Source organism: Hypomesus nipponensis, chromosome 26, assembly GCF_054491055.1.
Source record: "Hypomesus nipponensis isolate SF chromosome 26, ASM5449105v1, whole genome shotgun sequence".
NCBI lineage: Eukaryota > Metazoa > Chordata > Actinopteri > Osmeriformes > Osmeridae > Hypomesus > Hypomesus nipponensis.
The window spans coordinates 3,823,267-3,841,162 of NC_140386.1; the positions used below are offsets into that span (position 1 = coordinate 3,823,267).

A 17,896-nucleotide genomic window follows, 5' to 3' on the forward strand; every position below is an offset into this window, starting at 1 on the left:
CATGTGTTCAATTTCGGTGGAAAATGCAGTTGTATTTGTCATGACAAGGCTTTTTGAAAATATCTCCATTTGTAACTCTGCATAACCCTTGATGTGTACTTTATTGTACTATTTTGATTATAATGCAGTCAATCAATACATACAGTCCAAACATTAAGTACTTCAACTATTTACATCCAGATGGAAAGATATACATGACAAATTTATTCACAGTTACTGCAGTTTACAGAAATGATCATTTGTATAATTACTGTGTGTGCCCACACACATGCATTAATGTTATGCAAATGTTCCAAATCTTTTTTTTATTTTACTGCTGCTGCTTTTTCTACAGATACACTTGCACTTAGAGATTCATGTTGTTTAAATTGTAACTCGCTTAACTATATGCTCTTATGGTTCTTCCCTTTGGCACTTGTTTTTTGGTCGTTCGCAATGTGTGCTTCTTGTTTTGGCTACCCGCAATGCTTTGGGGCTATCTTGTTGTTATTATCAGTGACCTATGCACTTTGTAAAACTCTCTCTTGGAAGTCGCTTTGGATAGAAGCGTCTGCTAAATGAATAAATGTAAATGTAATCAGCATTTCAGATAGATACCACTGAACAGCATAGGGCCTAGATGGATTGAGGAGGGCTCATTTACACCTTTATGCTAGTGCTATTCCATCCTTTGACAATGAGATTTGAATGGCAAGTTGTATAAGTTGGAATGGTCTTAATGATCAGTGGATTGTGTACGGAAGAAAAAACTATTGTGGGAGTGGAGTAACATTCGGGGAGTGTTGGTCATTTGCTTGATTAGTCAGTAAACATTGTTACATTTTCATGTTATTTGTCTGGTATTCAGTATTGTAATTTCACATGTGCAACCCAAAGACAACTACTGTGGCTGTTCATGAATTTGGCTTGTTACACAGAAATGAGGGGCCTCCCGTTGGTCCCAGAATGGGTGTAAATGTCTTTTGTAATTTACTCAAACCCCAGGTGATTTAATTTCTTGCCAAAAAACTTCAGAGTCAGAAGAATTTGCAAGCTCTAAACTATATGACTTTGCAGTACACATGCAAAAACGGAATTTTGAGGACATTTGTAAGAAGACTATTAAAGATGTGCGCTTAAAGCTATATTTATATTTCCAATAGTGTTATTTGTTTTTTCGTCCGAAAGATTGGTCATTAGTCATGCCAGGTGACTCAAGAGAGCAGTGCACCATAGATGGACAATTTTGGTCACGCAGAGAACTACAAAGAGCAGCAGATATTTTTGTCTGTGTTTTGACTTCTAAAAAAGAATAGACTTCATAACTCATCAGCTCAGAGACTGCAGCCCAGCAGACAGATGTGTTTCGATTCCCCTTCATGATCTTCCAATCCCCCTCTGTCGTACACAGGAGACTGCACTTCATCCACAAATCCAACATGAGTTTCTCTTCATTTTCTACCCATAGTGGTTGTTTGTGGAAATACTTCTATCTGTATTTTTGATATGATGTCTAATCAGGAAATACAAATAACAGTGCCAGTATGTAGACATGAAATACTGGCAATGACACAGGAATTTGATTTGATCAAGCAGAGCACAGGGAGTACTTACCAGTTCACTCGAGTAATTTGCTTGAGTGTTATTGCTAGTATTCGGAGGGCCAGTTAGGTTGTGATGAATAAACAATCTGCAATTCAAAGGAAGGATGTTTTGCGCTCGAGTAAATGTTTATTCTGTCATACTGGTCAAAATGATTACTTATGACTACGACTGTGGTCTAATTTAAAGGGAATTGATCCTACTCAAGTGTATTACTTGACAAAACAAAAGTGAGTGCGATGTGGTCTCCAATGTGGTCTCCAGGCAAACAGACTCTGACTGCTGAGAACATCTTATATGCTGAAAGGGGAATTAATTTAATCTGCGAGACCTAGACATTTGCTCGAAGCAGTTGTGCAAACAAAACATCTGATGGGATGTATATAGAGAATGACCTTCAGAAATATGTTAGCCATTGGATCATATCCTGTCACTTTTTTTTGGCAAGCTTGGATATCCTGTCTCTTCAATATTCCTCATCATGTCTTTTCAAGATCAACAAAGTTACCATTCCTAATAACCTAATCTACATTTTAGCTGAAGCTTAGATGTTTAGCTTTTGTGAAGCAAGCATGGAGCTGCATTAAAAACCTCTGCATGGAATGAACTTTCTGGTACTGAGTTACCTGTGATAAATTAAATATCATCCACAGTTGATGCTAAATGGAGTTATGAAGAACATATTTGGGCTTATGATTCAAACATGTCAAACAAGCAGTTGTATTTCCAGTCTTGGCTGTTGGTTACTGACATTCCTTGTAGATGGTTGAAAGCAGATTTGCGGTGCATGATTCTGCAAAAAACTTTTGGTTTTATTGGTTTCGTAGTGCATCCAAGTAATCTTGGTCCCAGATAACCATAAATCCCTTACTATAAATCTACATCTATAACAATTTATGGATATACTAAAATACTTGTTTAATTGTTTAGAAAATATGTAATGTCTTGTTTTATTTCTCAAAAGCATATTTAATTAAGATTGTTGTTACAAATCAGTATATCTCCACTTTAGGACTGAAAAACCTGTCGCAAATAAAGAGAAAGGGGAAAAAAACTGAAGAATTTGGGCTTTTGGCTCTCTTTCAGAATACAGTTTCCCTCACTCCCTTTCCTCTCTCACTTCTGTCTTCCCTGCTATTTCTCTCTCTCCCTTCTCTACTCTGTCACTTTCTTTTTTGGAACTTTCCCTCCCTCACTCCCACTTTCCCTCACATCTGGAGGGTATCTGGAGTGGTGGTGACTTGTCTCTCCTTCTCCCTTCCTATGGGACTATGTATGGTTGGACTGGACTTAACACTGCTCTGCCTCACAGAAAACATTGATCACAAAGGGTAAAGGATATTACATCGATATTTTTGAAAACAATACAAACTTTCAATTTTTCTTGTGATTAGTGCTTTTATGATGTTCTTAGATAATACTGAAATGGAATATTACTTTCAATGTCAGAATCAGTGTTCCAATGTTTTGTGCTGTTGGTGAGCTTACCACTTTACTTGAATAGTATCTTAGAAGTAAGTTGTGGGAGCTGTGAAGGAGCACAGCTGGACTGTTATTGCTGTGGATGAGCATACATGATGGTGCATACATAATGGATATCTTTACTCAAGTAAATCATGATTGGAATTGGTCAAACATTTCTTTGTGATTACATTGCTGTGGAGTAATGGTGAATTGAAGTTTTGAGCATGAGAGTATGGCTTTTTGACTGTGTTTTACTGCTTTTTATGTGTTTATCAATTTGAGGGTGTTGTACCTCGCTGCACAGATGTGTGAGTTTGTATGGGTTCCTTATTGGGAAATACACATTTGGCCCATTAATTTTGTGTCTGTGTGTGTGGGTCTAGATTGGCTTTTGGTCAATGTTGAGAGGAGAGCTGAGAAGAGCATTAAATTGTTTTGAGAGAAAGGTGGATTTTAATGGTCAGCCAGCCGAGTGCCTGTTTGGATTATGTCCATCAGCACTGGAGAAGATGACTAAAGAGCTTTTCCCTGTCCTTACCAAAACATTGTTGTAAAGTAACCTTTTCAGACTGATTCACCGGCTGGTATGCAACATAATCATGTCCATTAGACCTCATGGTCCAAACTTGATTTGGGAACTTATTATTCCATCCATTGCTTCCTTGTAGATAGAGGACCAGAACATAGTCAATTCAGGTCACATTTATGTCTATAGCACATTTAAAAGAAAAATGATGTAACCAAAGGGCTGCACAATAAGTAAAAGGTAAAGCATTCAAATGTTAAACATAACACAGCAGAACACTATTCTAATGTGGAGTGGAAGACCATTCCAGAGCTGTGCGGCCCAAACTGAGAAAATAACTGATACTGGTGATGATGCCATGATACCATACCATAATGAGAACAATCTCTTACAGATTTACATTTCTATTGGGCACGTTGGTATTCACAGGTAGTGAGAGCACTGAGTGGAAAGCAGGGCAGTGGAGATCTTGGCACAGCAGGGAACTCTCAGCTCATCTTTATCCATCTCCATAGAATCAAGAGGCCAAGCGTCCAGAAGATGTGAGTTCTTACTGGTCCTGTTGTGTTTACTTCCTATCTCAATAGCCATTAGTTATCCACCATATTTATTCAGTTTTGTGAACGTTTTTTTTTAGAAAGAAAGGTTTTTGCTGAATGGTTTTTAATGAATCCATTACTTGTGCTTTTTTTCCATGCTTCTTTCAGTATTGAGCATTTGTGGCTCAGCTGGAGTTCCAGCCAAGTGCCATGTCGTTCCCCAGATGTTCTCTCCTGCGGGCCCTGGGCGTGCTGCTCCTAACCTGGGCGCTGGTGCAATGCCAGGCCCCTCTGGAGCCAGAAGAACAGGAAGAGGAAGAGGAGGAGGAGGAAGAGCTCACTGAGGAGACGGCTACTGTTAGAGCCAAGATGGAGTCTCTGGTCTGTCCTCCAGAGTGCAGCTGCACAGCAGAGGGGGCAGTGGACTGTGCTGGGGTCGACCTCACTGAGTTCCCCAGCGAGCTGTCAGAAAACACTCGCCATCTTTCCCTCCAGGTAGACCCATGCAAACCTCCCATTTCTAACCAATCCCCCTTGTAGTCAATACAAAAGGGAATCAATTGAGTTGAATTCTATTCATTTAGTTGATGATTTTATCCAAAGGGACATACAAACAGTGCGTAACAGTCGAGCCAGGGGTTGGAAGTGCCTAGCTCTAATAAGAACTATGAGATATCCCTTTTGTCAGTACATTGGAAAACCAACTGCTCTGACAGTGGCTTTGACTGTTTGAGTAAACTCCATTTTACAGATCCTCGAGTAAAATGGAAAAGCCTTAATTGATGATGTCGATTGTGAACAAGTGTGCTGTTTTAAAGGTGTTTGTTTTCTGCTTCCAGAACAATCGTATCGAGGAGATAACCATTGAGCATCTCTCCACTCTGCACCAACTGGAGACACTCAACTTACAGAACAACCGCCTGACCACGCACGGTGAGAAAGAGCGAGAAAGAAAAATATATCCGTAATCTCCCTGTTGCTTTGGCGATATAAACATTTGTTTTCTCATGCTCGCTCAATTGGACAAAATGTAGTTGATAGACAAAGAGAGAGAAACAAAGAACAAGAACAAAGAAAGAAGGCCCTAACACCGCAATATACTGCACAAACAAAGTATCTGAAAGTTTTCTCTTTGAAGTGAACACTGTTTCGGGGCCCCTGCAGTGTTAGACAACTCCTGATTTGGAGCCATCTAGCTGCAGAGTGGTGGGCTATTTAATAATTTGAGACTAGACGTCTCTTGATCCACTCGGTTTCTTTTTTAATTACAAAGATTAATTTCCCATGCTCCTCATCTAATCATGGATACTTGCAGGACAGTTTACTTAATTAAAATGAAATACGTTTTTTCGTCTTGTGATGATAAAACATATGCTTATTTTAGTTTTATATTTGAAAGCTGACTTCTACAAGTATAAGTTTTCCACTTTTTTATTAAAATATGTTAAGGTTACGCATACAATCTTTTCAGGCCTTGAAGATGAAGGGTTTGAAGTTCTAAGTCAGCTGACTTACTTATACTTGGCAAATAACAAGGTGAGTCACACACATAACTTTCCATATGAGAATGATCATTGTTCTTGCTTCTGTAAAACCTTTTTCTTCTTTTGTTTTCTATCTACAGTTACAATGTATAAACCTTTAGCAGTCCTTGCAACATAACAGTTCAGTTTTAGTGGGATCTTAATAAAATGTTTGGATGCCTTGCACATTTCTCTTTGTGTAGTGAGAAGACGTCTATTCAATTCAAATTAATTTGAGTCTGTCTTGATGTGCTGACTGTGTGGCAGTCTTTTATGTCTGTGGCATTGGGTAGGGGTGAATTCAGCGATCTCTATTCTCTTCCTCACACAGTGTGTGCCAGCTTATGCTTGTAATCACTTCCAGTGTGTTAGTGCCAGCTGGTCAGATCTAACATGTTGCTGGCGCACAGGCCTTTTTGGAGTTAGTGAGTAACTGTGTGTACTTGTGTGTGCATGTGAGTGTGTGTGTGTCGTGTACATGTTTGTGTTTCTGTGTGTGTGTGTGAGAGAGAGAGTGAACAGAAGAGGGAAGGACAGAGAGGGAGGTGGGACGGACAGATTTATCAGTGACTTAACAGGGATGAATAGGCAAGGGAGCTACAGAAAGAATGGGGATTTTTAAGTGCTCACTAAGCCTCAAAGACACCCATGTTGCTTTAATCCATAAACCATGTTTGAAAAGAGAGCTCACTAAACCCGGACGAACACTGAAGTTTAATCTCACCACCAGCGCTTCCTCCTATTTCTATACTCACAATACATGGTGTGTTCAAAAAGGAGTGACTGATGGGCTTGGATAACCCGGTTTTGGGATGAAAGAGCAACGTAACCTGCCATATGTCAAGAGTGTATCTCCCTCTCAGAGAATGCGGTGGAAACATTTTTGAAATGACATGAATGTTTCCCATTCGATATGGTGATTTTTCGTCTTTGTTCTAAATCTCAATTAAAAACGGCAATTTACGTCATCAGAGTTTGGCATAGATACAGGCCAATTACCTTTGTAGCAGTAGCAGATAAAAAATTATCTGTTATGTTTATATTATTATGTTTTCCCTGTTTTGTTTTTACTTGTAGCTCAGCTCAGCACCAAAACATCTTCCGCCTTCCTTGATCAGCGCAGATTTTGCTGCTAATCAACTGACAAAGATATATCCATATACATTTGGCCAGAAACCAAGTCTGAAGTAGGTTGTTTTTCTGTAAGTGCACTTTTGTGCTGTGTGTGTGTGTGTATGTGTGTTTGAATGTGTGAGAGAGTGTGTGTGAATGTGTGTGTGTGTGCGTGGGTGTGTATGAACGTGGGGGCTGCCCATGCAGGTGCATGAATTCAGCAAATCTCATCTTAAATGGCCTCATGTGCAAAGATAAAACAAAAGAACGCTAATTACACATTTTTTATTTCTGTCCCTCAACCCCTGATCCCTGTCCAAACCAAACCTCTCTGCAGGTCTGTCTATCTCCATAACAACAAGCTGACGGATGCAGGTCTGCCAGAACACATGTTCAATAGTTCCGACGGCCTGGAGATCCTCATTATGTCCAGCAACTTCCTGCGTTATGTACCACGGAACTTGCCATCTGCCCTCCACCGCTTCCATCTGAAGGTGCAGAGCAGCCTGAAATCAAAAGTTCAGATCAATCTATGACTCCTATTTTTTTTTTTATGTTCTTGGTTTCTGCTTGGTCTTTTGTGTACAGAGTAACAAACTGGAGAAAATTCCACCCGGGGCTTTTGACAACCTGTCCCATCTCAGAGAGCTATATTTACAGGACAACCTTTTGAGCAACGACGGCATGGACAATGAGACGTTCAGGTAGGGAAGGACATCAGCCCATGTCGGTGCTCCTCACAGGATGATGCTGATCTGGGCAAGGTTGCCTTAATGTAACTTTGAAAAAACATTTCTAGGTTTGCAACCGAAATTACAGTTAATTTTTGATTCTGATGATAGAACACATTTAGCAGATAAAACCACCACAGACCATCCACAATTAGTCATAGGCAGAGAGATTATGAATTTTCTCTTTAAGGGTATTCTTCTATCCTTCCTGGGTAAACAACTGGGTGGAGGTGGAAATGACGATATCAGGGGGAAAGAGGAGACAAGGGTAGGCCTACCCAGGCAAGGTGAATGAACTTATTAAAGAATTTATTGATGAAAGGAAGACTTCTCCTTTCCTTCCTCTTCTAGTCAGCTGAGCAGCCTGGAGTGCCTGGACCTGTCAAACAACAACCTGAGTGTCGTCCCCAAGGGCCTACCCCGCAGTTTGGTGTTACTCCACCTGGAGAAGAACTCCATCCACAGCATCCCCAGAGACACGCTCAGCCCCATCCGGAACCTAGAGTACCTCTTGCTCCACAACAACAAACTCCGGTCACGCTCCATAGACCCGGCGGCCTTCCATGTACAGTAACTTGCCTCTCTCCTTCACTCACCGTGTAACACAGCCATGTGCCATTGCTGAGTCTTAGTTTGTCTAATCTATGGGTGCACTGCAGGGCCTGAAGAAACTCCACACCCTCCACATGTACAATAACCTGCTGGAGCGCGTTCCCCGAGGCCTGCCCCGACGGGCCAAGACCCTCATGTTGCTCCACAACAGCATCTCGGAGATCGCCCGCAACGACCTGATTGCGCTGTACACACTGACGGAGCTCAACCTTAGCTACAACCGTCTGACCAGCCCAAAGGTGCATCGTGAGGCCTTCAGGAAGCTACGCCTGCTGGAGACCCTGGACCTGTCCGGGAACGGGCTCCAGGCGCTGCCCCTGGGCCTGCCGCGCAGCCTCCACGTCCTCCGGGTCAAGGACAACCAGCTGACCTCCATACCAGAGGGGGCGCTGACCAGCATGCCCAAGCTGAGGGAGATCAACCTCAGCAACAACCAGCTGAAGCTCAACTCCATCTACCAGGGAGCCTGGGTGGAGCTGAGTGCACTGAAGGTGAGAGTGGAAACGGAGGGGTGGGGGGGTAGGAGACAGGCAGGGAGAGAGAGAGAGAGAGAGAGAGAGAGAGAGAGAGAGAGAGAGAGAGAGAGAGAGAGAGAGAGAGAGAGGGGGGGGGAGGATGCCCGGTGACCTTCCGGTAATATTTTAGCAAGCGAGAAAGCTGAGGGGATTATTTTTACTAGCAGCATACAAAGCAACTCTCTGATCCTCACAGCAGCTTCCTTTTCTCAGAACACTTTGTTTGATGGACTGTGTACAGAACCATTGGGGAGGACTTTTTTCCATTTGATAAAGCTATTTATAAAAGTATTTGATAAAGTCTATTTTTGCAGATACTGGACCTGTCGAGTAACCAGCTTTCTCACATCCCCTCGGACCTGCCTGAGACTTTAGAGTACCTTCACCTGCAGAGTAACCGCATAAGCAACGTCCCTGTCACAGCTTTCGAAGGCACACCCCACATCAAAGCCATCTACCTACGGTGAGAAGAAAGAATAAATGAGAGAAACCCCCCCAAGTTGAGAGATTGACATCACAGATGTCCAGTATCCAGACACTAACACACACTCATGAAGCCGACATACATTTGACAGACAAAGTGGCAATAACTACAGTTTGTTATTAGAACATTAAAATGGCTTCTACTGAACTCCTGATCCTTTTCATTCACTTCGGGCTGTTAACTAGAATTTTCTCATTTCAAAATGAAATATTGGCACCTTCTATAGCTCGATTTACTACTCTATTCATCCCCAGAGAGTATATGTAAGGAAGTCCTTTTCAATCATGCCAGCTGTATGACATATTGCTTGTCCGGTGGGTCCTTGTTCATACAGATAGCTTTTATGTATGTTTGGTTGATAGTTTTCTCAGCCTTATGTAAGCATATTTTTTCCATTTAGCCCACACACTTGGTTCAGGAGAATGTTATGTAACTTGCAAAGGAGAGAAAGGAAACATGATGTGGCCATTTGCCAGCTTTGTGAGGAAAACAGAAAACACAGTTACAGCCCTGTAAACTATCCATCTGTTTCTTTTTCCTGCATTATCTCTGAACTCTCCAAAGTGCTGTCTCCACAGGGTGCATATTAAGATTGTAGACAAGGTACTTGATGGGATTTTACCCTGTGAATACTGGATAATGTGTACTTGCCGCTTCAAGGCTCCTATCAGAGAGCACGACTCACCAGGTGGAGTTCAAACATTTTACTCGGTGATAAGATGGTGCACTACAGGCACAAACTGTACATTGTTAGATAAATGAATTAAGTTTCTGAAATAAATCCCAAAAGGTACATTAATGTCACAGCTGTTATAACTATCATTATTGGATATTAAACAGTTGGTTATTAATCCCTTATTAACAAATACGGAAATAAAGCGTACAATCATCACGCTGTACCAGTAAAATAAACATCCTCTCTAGCACAGTAACGATTAGCACCACAACAAACGTATCACATGCTAGCTCGGAACATGTGTGATGTAGCTACACTGGAAAGTTAGCAAGCTAGCAAATACAGATTAACTCGTGGCTTCGCATCGCCGGGTAAATTGGCTAACATTCAGTACTCGTTGCAGGCTGACACAACTCAGGAATAGCTCGATCTGATGCAACAATAGCTAAACAGAGTAAAAGCTTACATTGTCTCAGACTTCTGTACAGGCAACCGCCGAAATGAAAAGAAAACACAAGGCTTTCTCATGGAATTTACGTCATTAGCACACATCACTAACTTAGCCGTAACCACATACACTACAACCTACACTGTCTCCGTAGTGTGACGAATTCACAACAGTACTGTTTACGTGTGTTGCCGAGAACCCCACGAGAAGGAATGAAGTGGTGAAGTTTTAAGAACCCATCTGGGATGTCCCTTCTTCTTTACTGTGTGTGGATTTGTTTGTATACTCTCCGTTATTTTATTGGTCCGAGAATAAGTCAGTAATTGCATTTGCAACTTGATTAATTGAATTCAATGTCAATTCAATGTCATTGGGGCTGGGGCAACCATGCCGTAACCACCCACACTGCAACCTACACAGTCTCCGTAGTGTGACAAATTCACAACAGTTGGCCACATATTTGAGTAGCAAATGTACAAATCAAGGGAATCTCTTAAGGTCCTGGGTGTCATCCTTGAGAGCGGGGAGCTGGATGAGACGTGCGACTGGTCTTGTATAAAATTTAACCTTGACTAGGACCTCTGCTGATCAGTCTTGACTTGTCACAGTCTTTGTGACCCTACCGATGGGCCACTGAGCTCTGGGGAACGAGTTTGGAGAGTGGGCAGGTAATTCCTTGTGAAATGGACCCAGAATGGACCCAGAATTGATCCGCAAAGTAAACGGCTTGAGGTAAAGATGCATCTCGTCGCCCCAGTTCCACCTGAGGCCTAGAGCAAGTTCCAGTGGGTCAGTTCTGTTCTGAACTACCCATTGGTCTGTAGCGACTGACCTTGCCTCTGTAGGTAGATGAGCTAGGGCAAGCTCGGCAATCTCTGCTGAATAGACAGCCGCTTTCTCTGGGTCTTTCTTGAGTCTTTTTTCTGTATTCCTCAAGTTAGCTGTGACCGACTGGATGGAACCTTTCAGCTTGGGTGCTCCTGACTTGCGCAGAAGAGGAGTAGCATAATGTTGAAGTCCCCCGACGTCGACCCGCAGAGTTCTGTCCTCAGGAAGACGTATAGCCTCCTGATCCTCTCTGGAGCGGGTAACCACCTTCTCGCTTCGATAGGGGAGGACATCGGGCTGCCATAATCTCTCGACATTTCGGTAAAGGAGATCCTCCGGACTGGCTACAGAAAGGAAGAGGTACTGAGGCTCCGAGGTTTGGTTTGGGTCACACCCCTCAGCACCTTGTAGAGCCCACCCGAGGGCGGTGTGGATGGCTATGGAGCCGCCTTTGGCCCCTTGGCGCACCGGCTCAATGGCATTGATACGGTGAACATGATCTGACCCTATTAGCACTAGTGGTTGTGCATTGTGGAAGGGGTGAAGTGGGATTTTTCGCAGATGAGCGTGCCGTCTCTGGAGCGTCTGGACTGGGTAGTTCTGCTCCACCAAGTCCAGGCCTGAAACGGTGAAGGCTCCCTGGACCTTATAGCGCTTTCCTGGATTACCTTTGAAAAAGGTAAAGGTAACCTGGATCCACTGATGTGAGTAATGTCAGGTTGTATAGTATGGAGGGCAAGGCTCTTCCGCATGCCAGCTAAAGCCCAATTTATACTTAGGTCGCAGACACATTTGAAAAGGTCGCCGACAGAAATGGCGTCATGGTCAAAACTTTTAACCGTCGCTTGAAAGTGTCGCCTACCAGGAGAAATTTCTACTGGCGCTGATGTCGTCACATAGTGTCGCGCAAGTGTGATTGGCTAGATAGACGGCACGCGTTGTTTAAAATTTTGAGTAAACGCTCAACAGTTGTTTAAGATGGAAGGAATAGAGGAGAGATTGGCAGAACAAGTTAAAACATATCCACACCTTTATAATGCCTCTCAAAATTAGCTACAGCCATTTTTCTCAGATCGATGACCTCGGCTACAAAGCGTAAACAATGTAACCATAGCTATGTGTTTGCTGAAGTATAAATGCAGCAGCTTCAGCAACACTTTTTTTTCTTCGTCGGCGACCATTTCAAAAGTGTCAGCGACATAAGTATAAACTAGGCTTTACTGGAGCTGCTCTACAGCAGTAGGTAGGATCATGGTCCGCTGAGCCCCTCACCCAGGACTGCAAAGGTTTCCATTGATTTGGAGTTGTTATGTTGTAGGACTGGCATGACTTTCAGAAGCACTCAGTCTGATGGGATGGAGGGTGTCAGATAGATCCGACTCTCAGAGGTGCCAGATGGAGGGTTGATTGACTCATGTTGGGCCACACCATGGAGGACTTGAAGATGAATGCCACCACTGTCACTGCAGGGTTTCTTGAGGTTGCATGTCTCAGGTGGATGGGAACAAGCACATCTCCAACAGTGCTTCCCTCCAATTATCCATCCGATCAGTTCCTTTGTGGGTTGCTCTTTAATACTGTCGCAGCGAGTAATATAGTGCTCATTGCTGTTACAAAAAAGACAGTGCACCTTGAATGGCTTCTCGGGTTTAGACTACATAGGGAATCCGGATACCTTGGGCTTTACTGGTTCTGCACCATGGTAGATGGTCTTACTTTGATTCCTGGTCTTGGCTGGAGCATTCTCCCTATAATTGCTTGGGGGCTTCTCTTGTTGGTAGCGTTGTAGTAACTGGCTGGACAGCCTCTGGTGTTGGGCCTGGGATTGGAGCCATCCAGCAAAGTCCTGCAGATTGTAGGGGTTCAGGCTTGCAGAGTTGGGCTTCCCCATGTATCTGTAGGGAATCAATAAATCCATCATGGAGATTTTTCCGTAGCTTGCTGAGTAGACGTCTACGTGTGAGCAGCAGTTAAGCTCCATACCTTGGGGTCCCTCCAGTGAAAGAAGCATGCCGACTAGGAGGTGGACCTGTAGTTAGAAGCTCTGGAAGCTACAGACGTTGTTCGCTTTCAGCTCAGGTGATGTGAGGATCGCCGCTATTTCACTCTGAGCTAGCTGGTGTGGTCGGCCATACTGCAGCTGTAGAGCTTGCATAGAGGCTGAGTACGGGTATGGATGGTGGCGGCAAGATTGACCTATCATCTGGCTCAGCCTCTGGGAGTTTAAGATGTTCCAGTAGTACCTGGTACTTGTATTTCTCAGTCAGTCCCAGGTGGGGTTCGAGGAGGTTATCCAATGCCAGTTTCAACTCTTTCTCGCTGTTGGATAAGAAATCTGGAATAGTGGGTTTCGGTGCACTGCACAATGGGGGAGGTGGCGTGCCAAAGCCAGGTGGAGTGCAGTCTGGGCTGAGAGCAGCTGAGAAGGGACCACTGGCGCTGAGCCATGCACTAGTGGAGCGGACGTAGGGGTTTGAGGTTAACAGATATGTAGGAGGATAGTGGGCAGGACTGTAGCCCACTGAAACGGGGCTGGCCTGTTGTCGTGGCTGCGGTTGTAGCACAGTCTTATAGCCTTGAGGCATGTTAGCCTGCAGACATAAAGGATCTGAAACAGGTCACTGCCCGTTGCACTGGAGGCTGGGCAGACTGGGCAGGAGCAGCATAGGGATAGGAAGGTCTAGCGGGCTGTGATGGTACAGGTCCTGGACTGGCATGGTGCTGCTGCTTGGAGATTGGTGAAAAGAGAGAGCCCCACTGGTACTGTGGGGTTGGATGAATTGGTCGGAATCCAATATTGCAAAAGGAAGGGCTGGAGGACTGTGTGTTTGACGTTCCGGTTTGACCACTCAATTCTTCTGCCTCCACACCTGGAACCTGATGTATCGTCTTTGTCCTAACCACTGGCTCCAGGGACTCATGGGCAGCCTGCCTCTCACTGTGGGCCTCATTTACTAACATTGCGGCCGCAGCTTAATCTGCGCCTTTGCCCAACCGCAAATAGCGGACAGTGTATTTCCGCATTTTGCATGGTATTTATCAAACCAGATCCTCGTCGGGCAATCAGCGCCCATTAGTGTTAATTAGCGCGCCATTAAAAGATGGGAAAAATCGCCTGCATGTTAATTCCACAATGGGTGATTCGAGGGAAAAAAATAGTTCAGTGAACAGGGGATTTTCCCTTACCTTCCCAGCAGCGGTAATCTGTGTTTTTACTCAAGTGCTCTGCCTTTGTAAATATGGTGTTATGTCTTTACCCGCTATTTCACGCCTGAAATGGACGCAATCCTGTTAATAAATGAGGCCCTGTGTGTCTCTGTATGGGACATGGTCGTTTGCCCTGGTGAGGGTGAATAGACTGGATTTATGTTGTGCTGAGTCACTGTGGGAGGTGGGGTTGGTGAGTGTGCTGCGCTCTTCATGTTTGGAGGAGTCTCACCTACCTATTCCTCTCTTAAGTATGATCTAATATGCTCCATGAAGTCCTGACCTTGATGCTGTCTTACCTCATACTGAGCTAGTTTGCTGGTAAGTTGAGTGATTTCAGCAGCCTCTTGCCTTTCCTTCCCGGAGAGGGACTCAACTAGGTTCCTTAGTGAATCCATACTCAGAAAATCTGCAGCTTGGTATTTGTATGTGGTTGTGTAGCTACTCAGGTTGTATAGGTTATATCTGCCTGGCTACCATTCCCTGCTGCTCTTTTCTGCTCCTCTGGCTCTCTCTCGGGATGGCGGGAGGATAGGGCAGGTCAGCGGCTGTCAAGGACATCATCTTCCAAATACTTTGGGGGGATGTGATATTCCTTGGATGGTCTCTCCCTGGGATCGGGTTGGGAGAGCGGTGATGATTCTTCCTCTGATTACATCTTCTGAAGTAGCCAATATATCCGGCTCCAAGGACCAATGTTGGGATTTAAACCCTGTGAATGCTTTTACTCAGTGATAAGATGATGCACTACATGCAGTCACAAGCTGTCCATTGTTGGATAAATGAATGAAGTTTCTGAAATAAACCCAAAAAGGTACATTAATGTCACAGCTGTTATAACTATTATTATCGACTATTAAACAATAGGTTAAGAATCCCTTATTAACAAATACGGAAATAAAGTTTACAATTATCACACTGCGCAAGTAAAATAAACATCCTTTCTAGCACAGTAACGATTAGTGCCCCAACAAAAGTATCACATGCTAGCTAGGAACATGTGTGATGTAGCTACAGTGGAAAGTTAGCAAGCTAGCAAATACAGATTAACTCGCAGCTTTGCATTGCCGGGTAAATTGGCTAACATTCAGTACTCGTTGCAGGCTGACACAATTCAGGAATAGCTCGATCTGCTGCAATAACAGTTAAACATAAAGAGTACAATCTTGCATCGTCTCTGACTTCTGTACAGGCAACCGCCGCAATGAAAAGAAAACACAAGGCATTCTTGAGGAACTTACGTCATTAGCATACATCACTAACTTAGCCGTAACCACATACACTGCAACCTACACAGTCTCCGTAGTGTGACAAATTCACAACAGCACTGTTTACGTGTGTTGCCGAGATCCCCACGAGAAGGAATGAAATGGTGAAGTTTTAAGAACCCATCTGGGATGTCCCTTCTTCTTTATTGTGTGTGGATTTGTTTGTATACTCTCGGTTATTTTATTGGTCTGAGAATAAGTCAGTAATTGGATTTGCAACTTGATTAATTGAATTCTGCCCCAGCCCCAATGTCACATCCAATTAGGCTAATTGTCTTTGCTGAGGAAGGAACAATTTGAATAACAGTCGATACTGGTTTCGGGCCAGTTTATGGCAAATCACGGAAGGGACTTAGAGCCTTGTGTGGCAGGGTTGGTCTTTTGGGTTGGTCAGCCTGACCCCTTGCTGTCAGTTTATCGGTTGTATTTACAGGCCCTGACCCTGTCCGGGCTGTGAAACTCTTCATGCTGCGCTGAGCAGCTGCTGCCACATCATTTGGAAATGTTGTTTTTCTACCAAATCCCTCCACAGCTGGGAGCATGTAGCTTGAGCCAATTTAGAGCATCTGGAATGCTCGCTTCATTGGGGGGAGGGGGGATTTGTGTATGTGCAGTGTTTGCGTGTGGGTGTGTTTGCGTGTCTGTGCTGTGTTTGTTTGTGTGTGATTGTTACTGCCTGTTTGTGTGACCAATTGTCATTGATTGAGCATGGGGAGTGTGTGAGCGTGGATCAGTTAATCGGAGCAAGTATAATTATTTAGTTTAACCCCCCCATAATCTAAAGTAAAAGTAATTTGTTGCATCTCCATGATGAAATGAAAGACCATAAGGGTCAATAGTCACACGAACATGACCAACAGATTGGCCATATTGATCTTTTCACAGAGAAAGAGTAAATACTGATTTCATCCATCAGTTAGTGAATCCCTTGTTTCCCTAAAAAACACTGCCCTGTTGATGGCTGTGTTCTCACTGCAAAATAAAAACCCTGATTTCATGTGTGATGGTGTGATCAAAGCTGCTGTGGGGTACTGATACATTTAACATTTTGATAAGTTAGTTGATGCTTTTATAGACAATTACAACAAATGTGTTGAGTAAATGAACCAGCTGTGATGTGGTCACTGACAAACAGTTCACTTTTGTAACCTCTGGTCTTGTCACTTCTCAGGTCCAATCGTCTGTCAGTGAACTCAGTGAAGGAAAGCTCTTTCTCCCACCTAACCAACCTGCAGGTTCTGGACTTGGGCCCATCCAGCACTGAACGCTCTTTTGGACATGAGGAAGAGGTGGAGGAAGAGGTGGAGGAAGAGGTGGAGGAGATTGAGGAGGAGATTGAGGAGGAGACTTAAAGTTGAATTCTCTTAGTGAAGGATAGAGAAAGTGGAGGTGGTGGTGGAATGGCATGTGTATATCTTTCTGGTGCAGGATACCAGATTAATTGTTGTTTCAGACATTGCTTTTCAGTGCAATTATATGCTACTGCATATAATATTACTCCTATTTCTGTCAAGTTTAAGGACATTTCCGCTTGATTACAAAAGATGCACTCTGTGTTCATGTCTGTAAGTAAACAGTCAACATGTCAGCGACCATGGTTTGCATCTAAATCAGTTCTTTCAAAGTTTGACACAATCAAAATGTGTTTATACTCTGACTAAATTTCATTTGAGTGTGTGATGTGATTATTACCATTGCTATGCCACTATGCTACTGTACTGGAAGCCATTAGAATAGTAATGTAGGGTGTACCTGTTTAGTTTAGCCTATTTAGATTTTTTTCCTTGTGTTTTGTTTTACAAAATTTAAGATTGCAAATATTTTCTAAAATACTTTCAATTTTCACAGAAATAATTTTATACTTCTCACATTTTTATAAATACCATGGATGTGTATGTATTATTCTACATAAATTGTCAAGGCTTTCTGCAATAAATTATTTATAAAAGTACTGCGCAATCAAAATCCTTCACATAAACTGAGGTTCATTTGGTGTACTGAAATGTCACCAAGTAACATTAAACTATTTTTTTATTCATAAATGCAGTGTTAGATTTAATCTTACAAAACATTTAGCAAATTCTGCAGATGGTCAGAAAAAAAGGATAGGAAGAATAGAAGTATCAATTTAATTCCCAGTGAGTCATTTTCAAACCACAGATATTCAAGTACTCCATCTGTTGACGGAGTCTCGGGGGGGGGGGGGGGGGGGGGGGGGGGGGGGGGGGGGCACTCCCTGATGGCACACCAGATAAGAGTGCATACCATGTAGGCTGAGGCCTTAATGTAGCGGCCTGTGTTAAAATCTAGCCTGTGTCCTTTGCTGTATGTCTTCCCTTCTCTCTCTTCCCCGTCTTTCCTGTCACAGTTAACTGTAATTG

At 43.3% G+C, this 17,896-nt stretch overlaps 1 protein-coding gene across 1 annotated transcript; it reads left to right on the forward strand.

The window, feature by feature from the left end:
* Positions 1-2,745: 2,745 nt before the first annotated feature.
* podn (podocan) lies at positions 2,746-17,568 on the forward strand. Its single transcript, XM_084693183.1, has 12 exons — positions 2,746-2,912; positions 4,001-4,113; positions 4,279-4,605; positions 4,950-5,043; positions 5,582-5,646; positions 6,711-6,820; positions 7,084-7,240; positions 7,335-7,450; positions 7,829-8,042; positions 8,137-8,580; positions 8,919-9,067; positions 16,687-17,568. Exons 3-12 carry the CDS (start codon positions 4,321-4,323, stop codon positions 16,865-16,867), a joined length of 1,815 nt encoding a protein of 604 aa, XP_084549309.1. The 5' UTR covers positions 2,746-2,912; positions 4,001-4,113; positions 4,279-4,320; the 3' UTR covers positions 16,868-17,568.
* The last annotated feature ends 328 nt before the right edge of the window (positions 17,569-17,896 follow it).

Bases quoted from the DNA above. Each gene is read 5' to 3' on its own strand.
- podn (XM_084693183.1), top strand. From the start codon at position 4,321: ATGTCGTTCCCCAGATGTTCTCTCCTGCGGGCCCTGGGCGTGCTGCTC. The intron at 4,606-4,949 runs GTAGACCCATGC...TTCTGCTTCCAG, and splicing joins CTCGCCATCTTTCCCTCCAG to AACAATCGTATCGAGGAGAT. The intron at 5,044-5,581 runs GTGAGAAAGAGC...CAATCTTTTCAG, and splicing joins CAACCGCCTGACCACGCACG to GCCTTGAAGATGAAGGGTTT.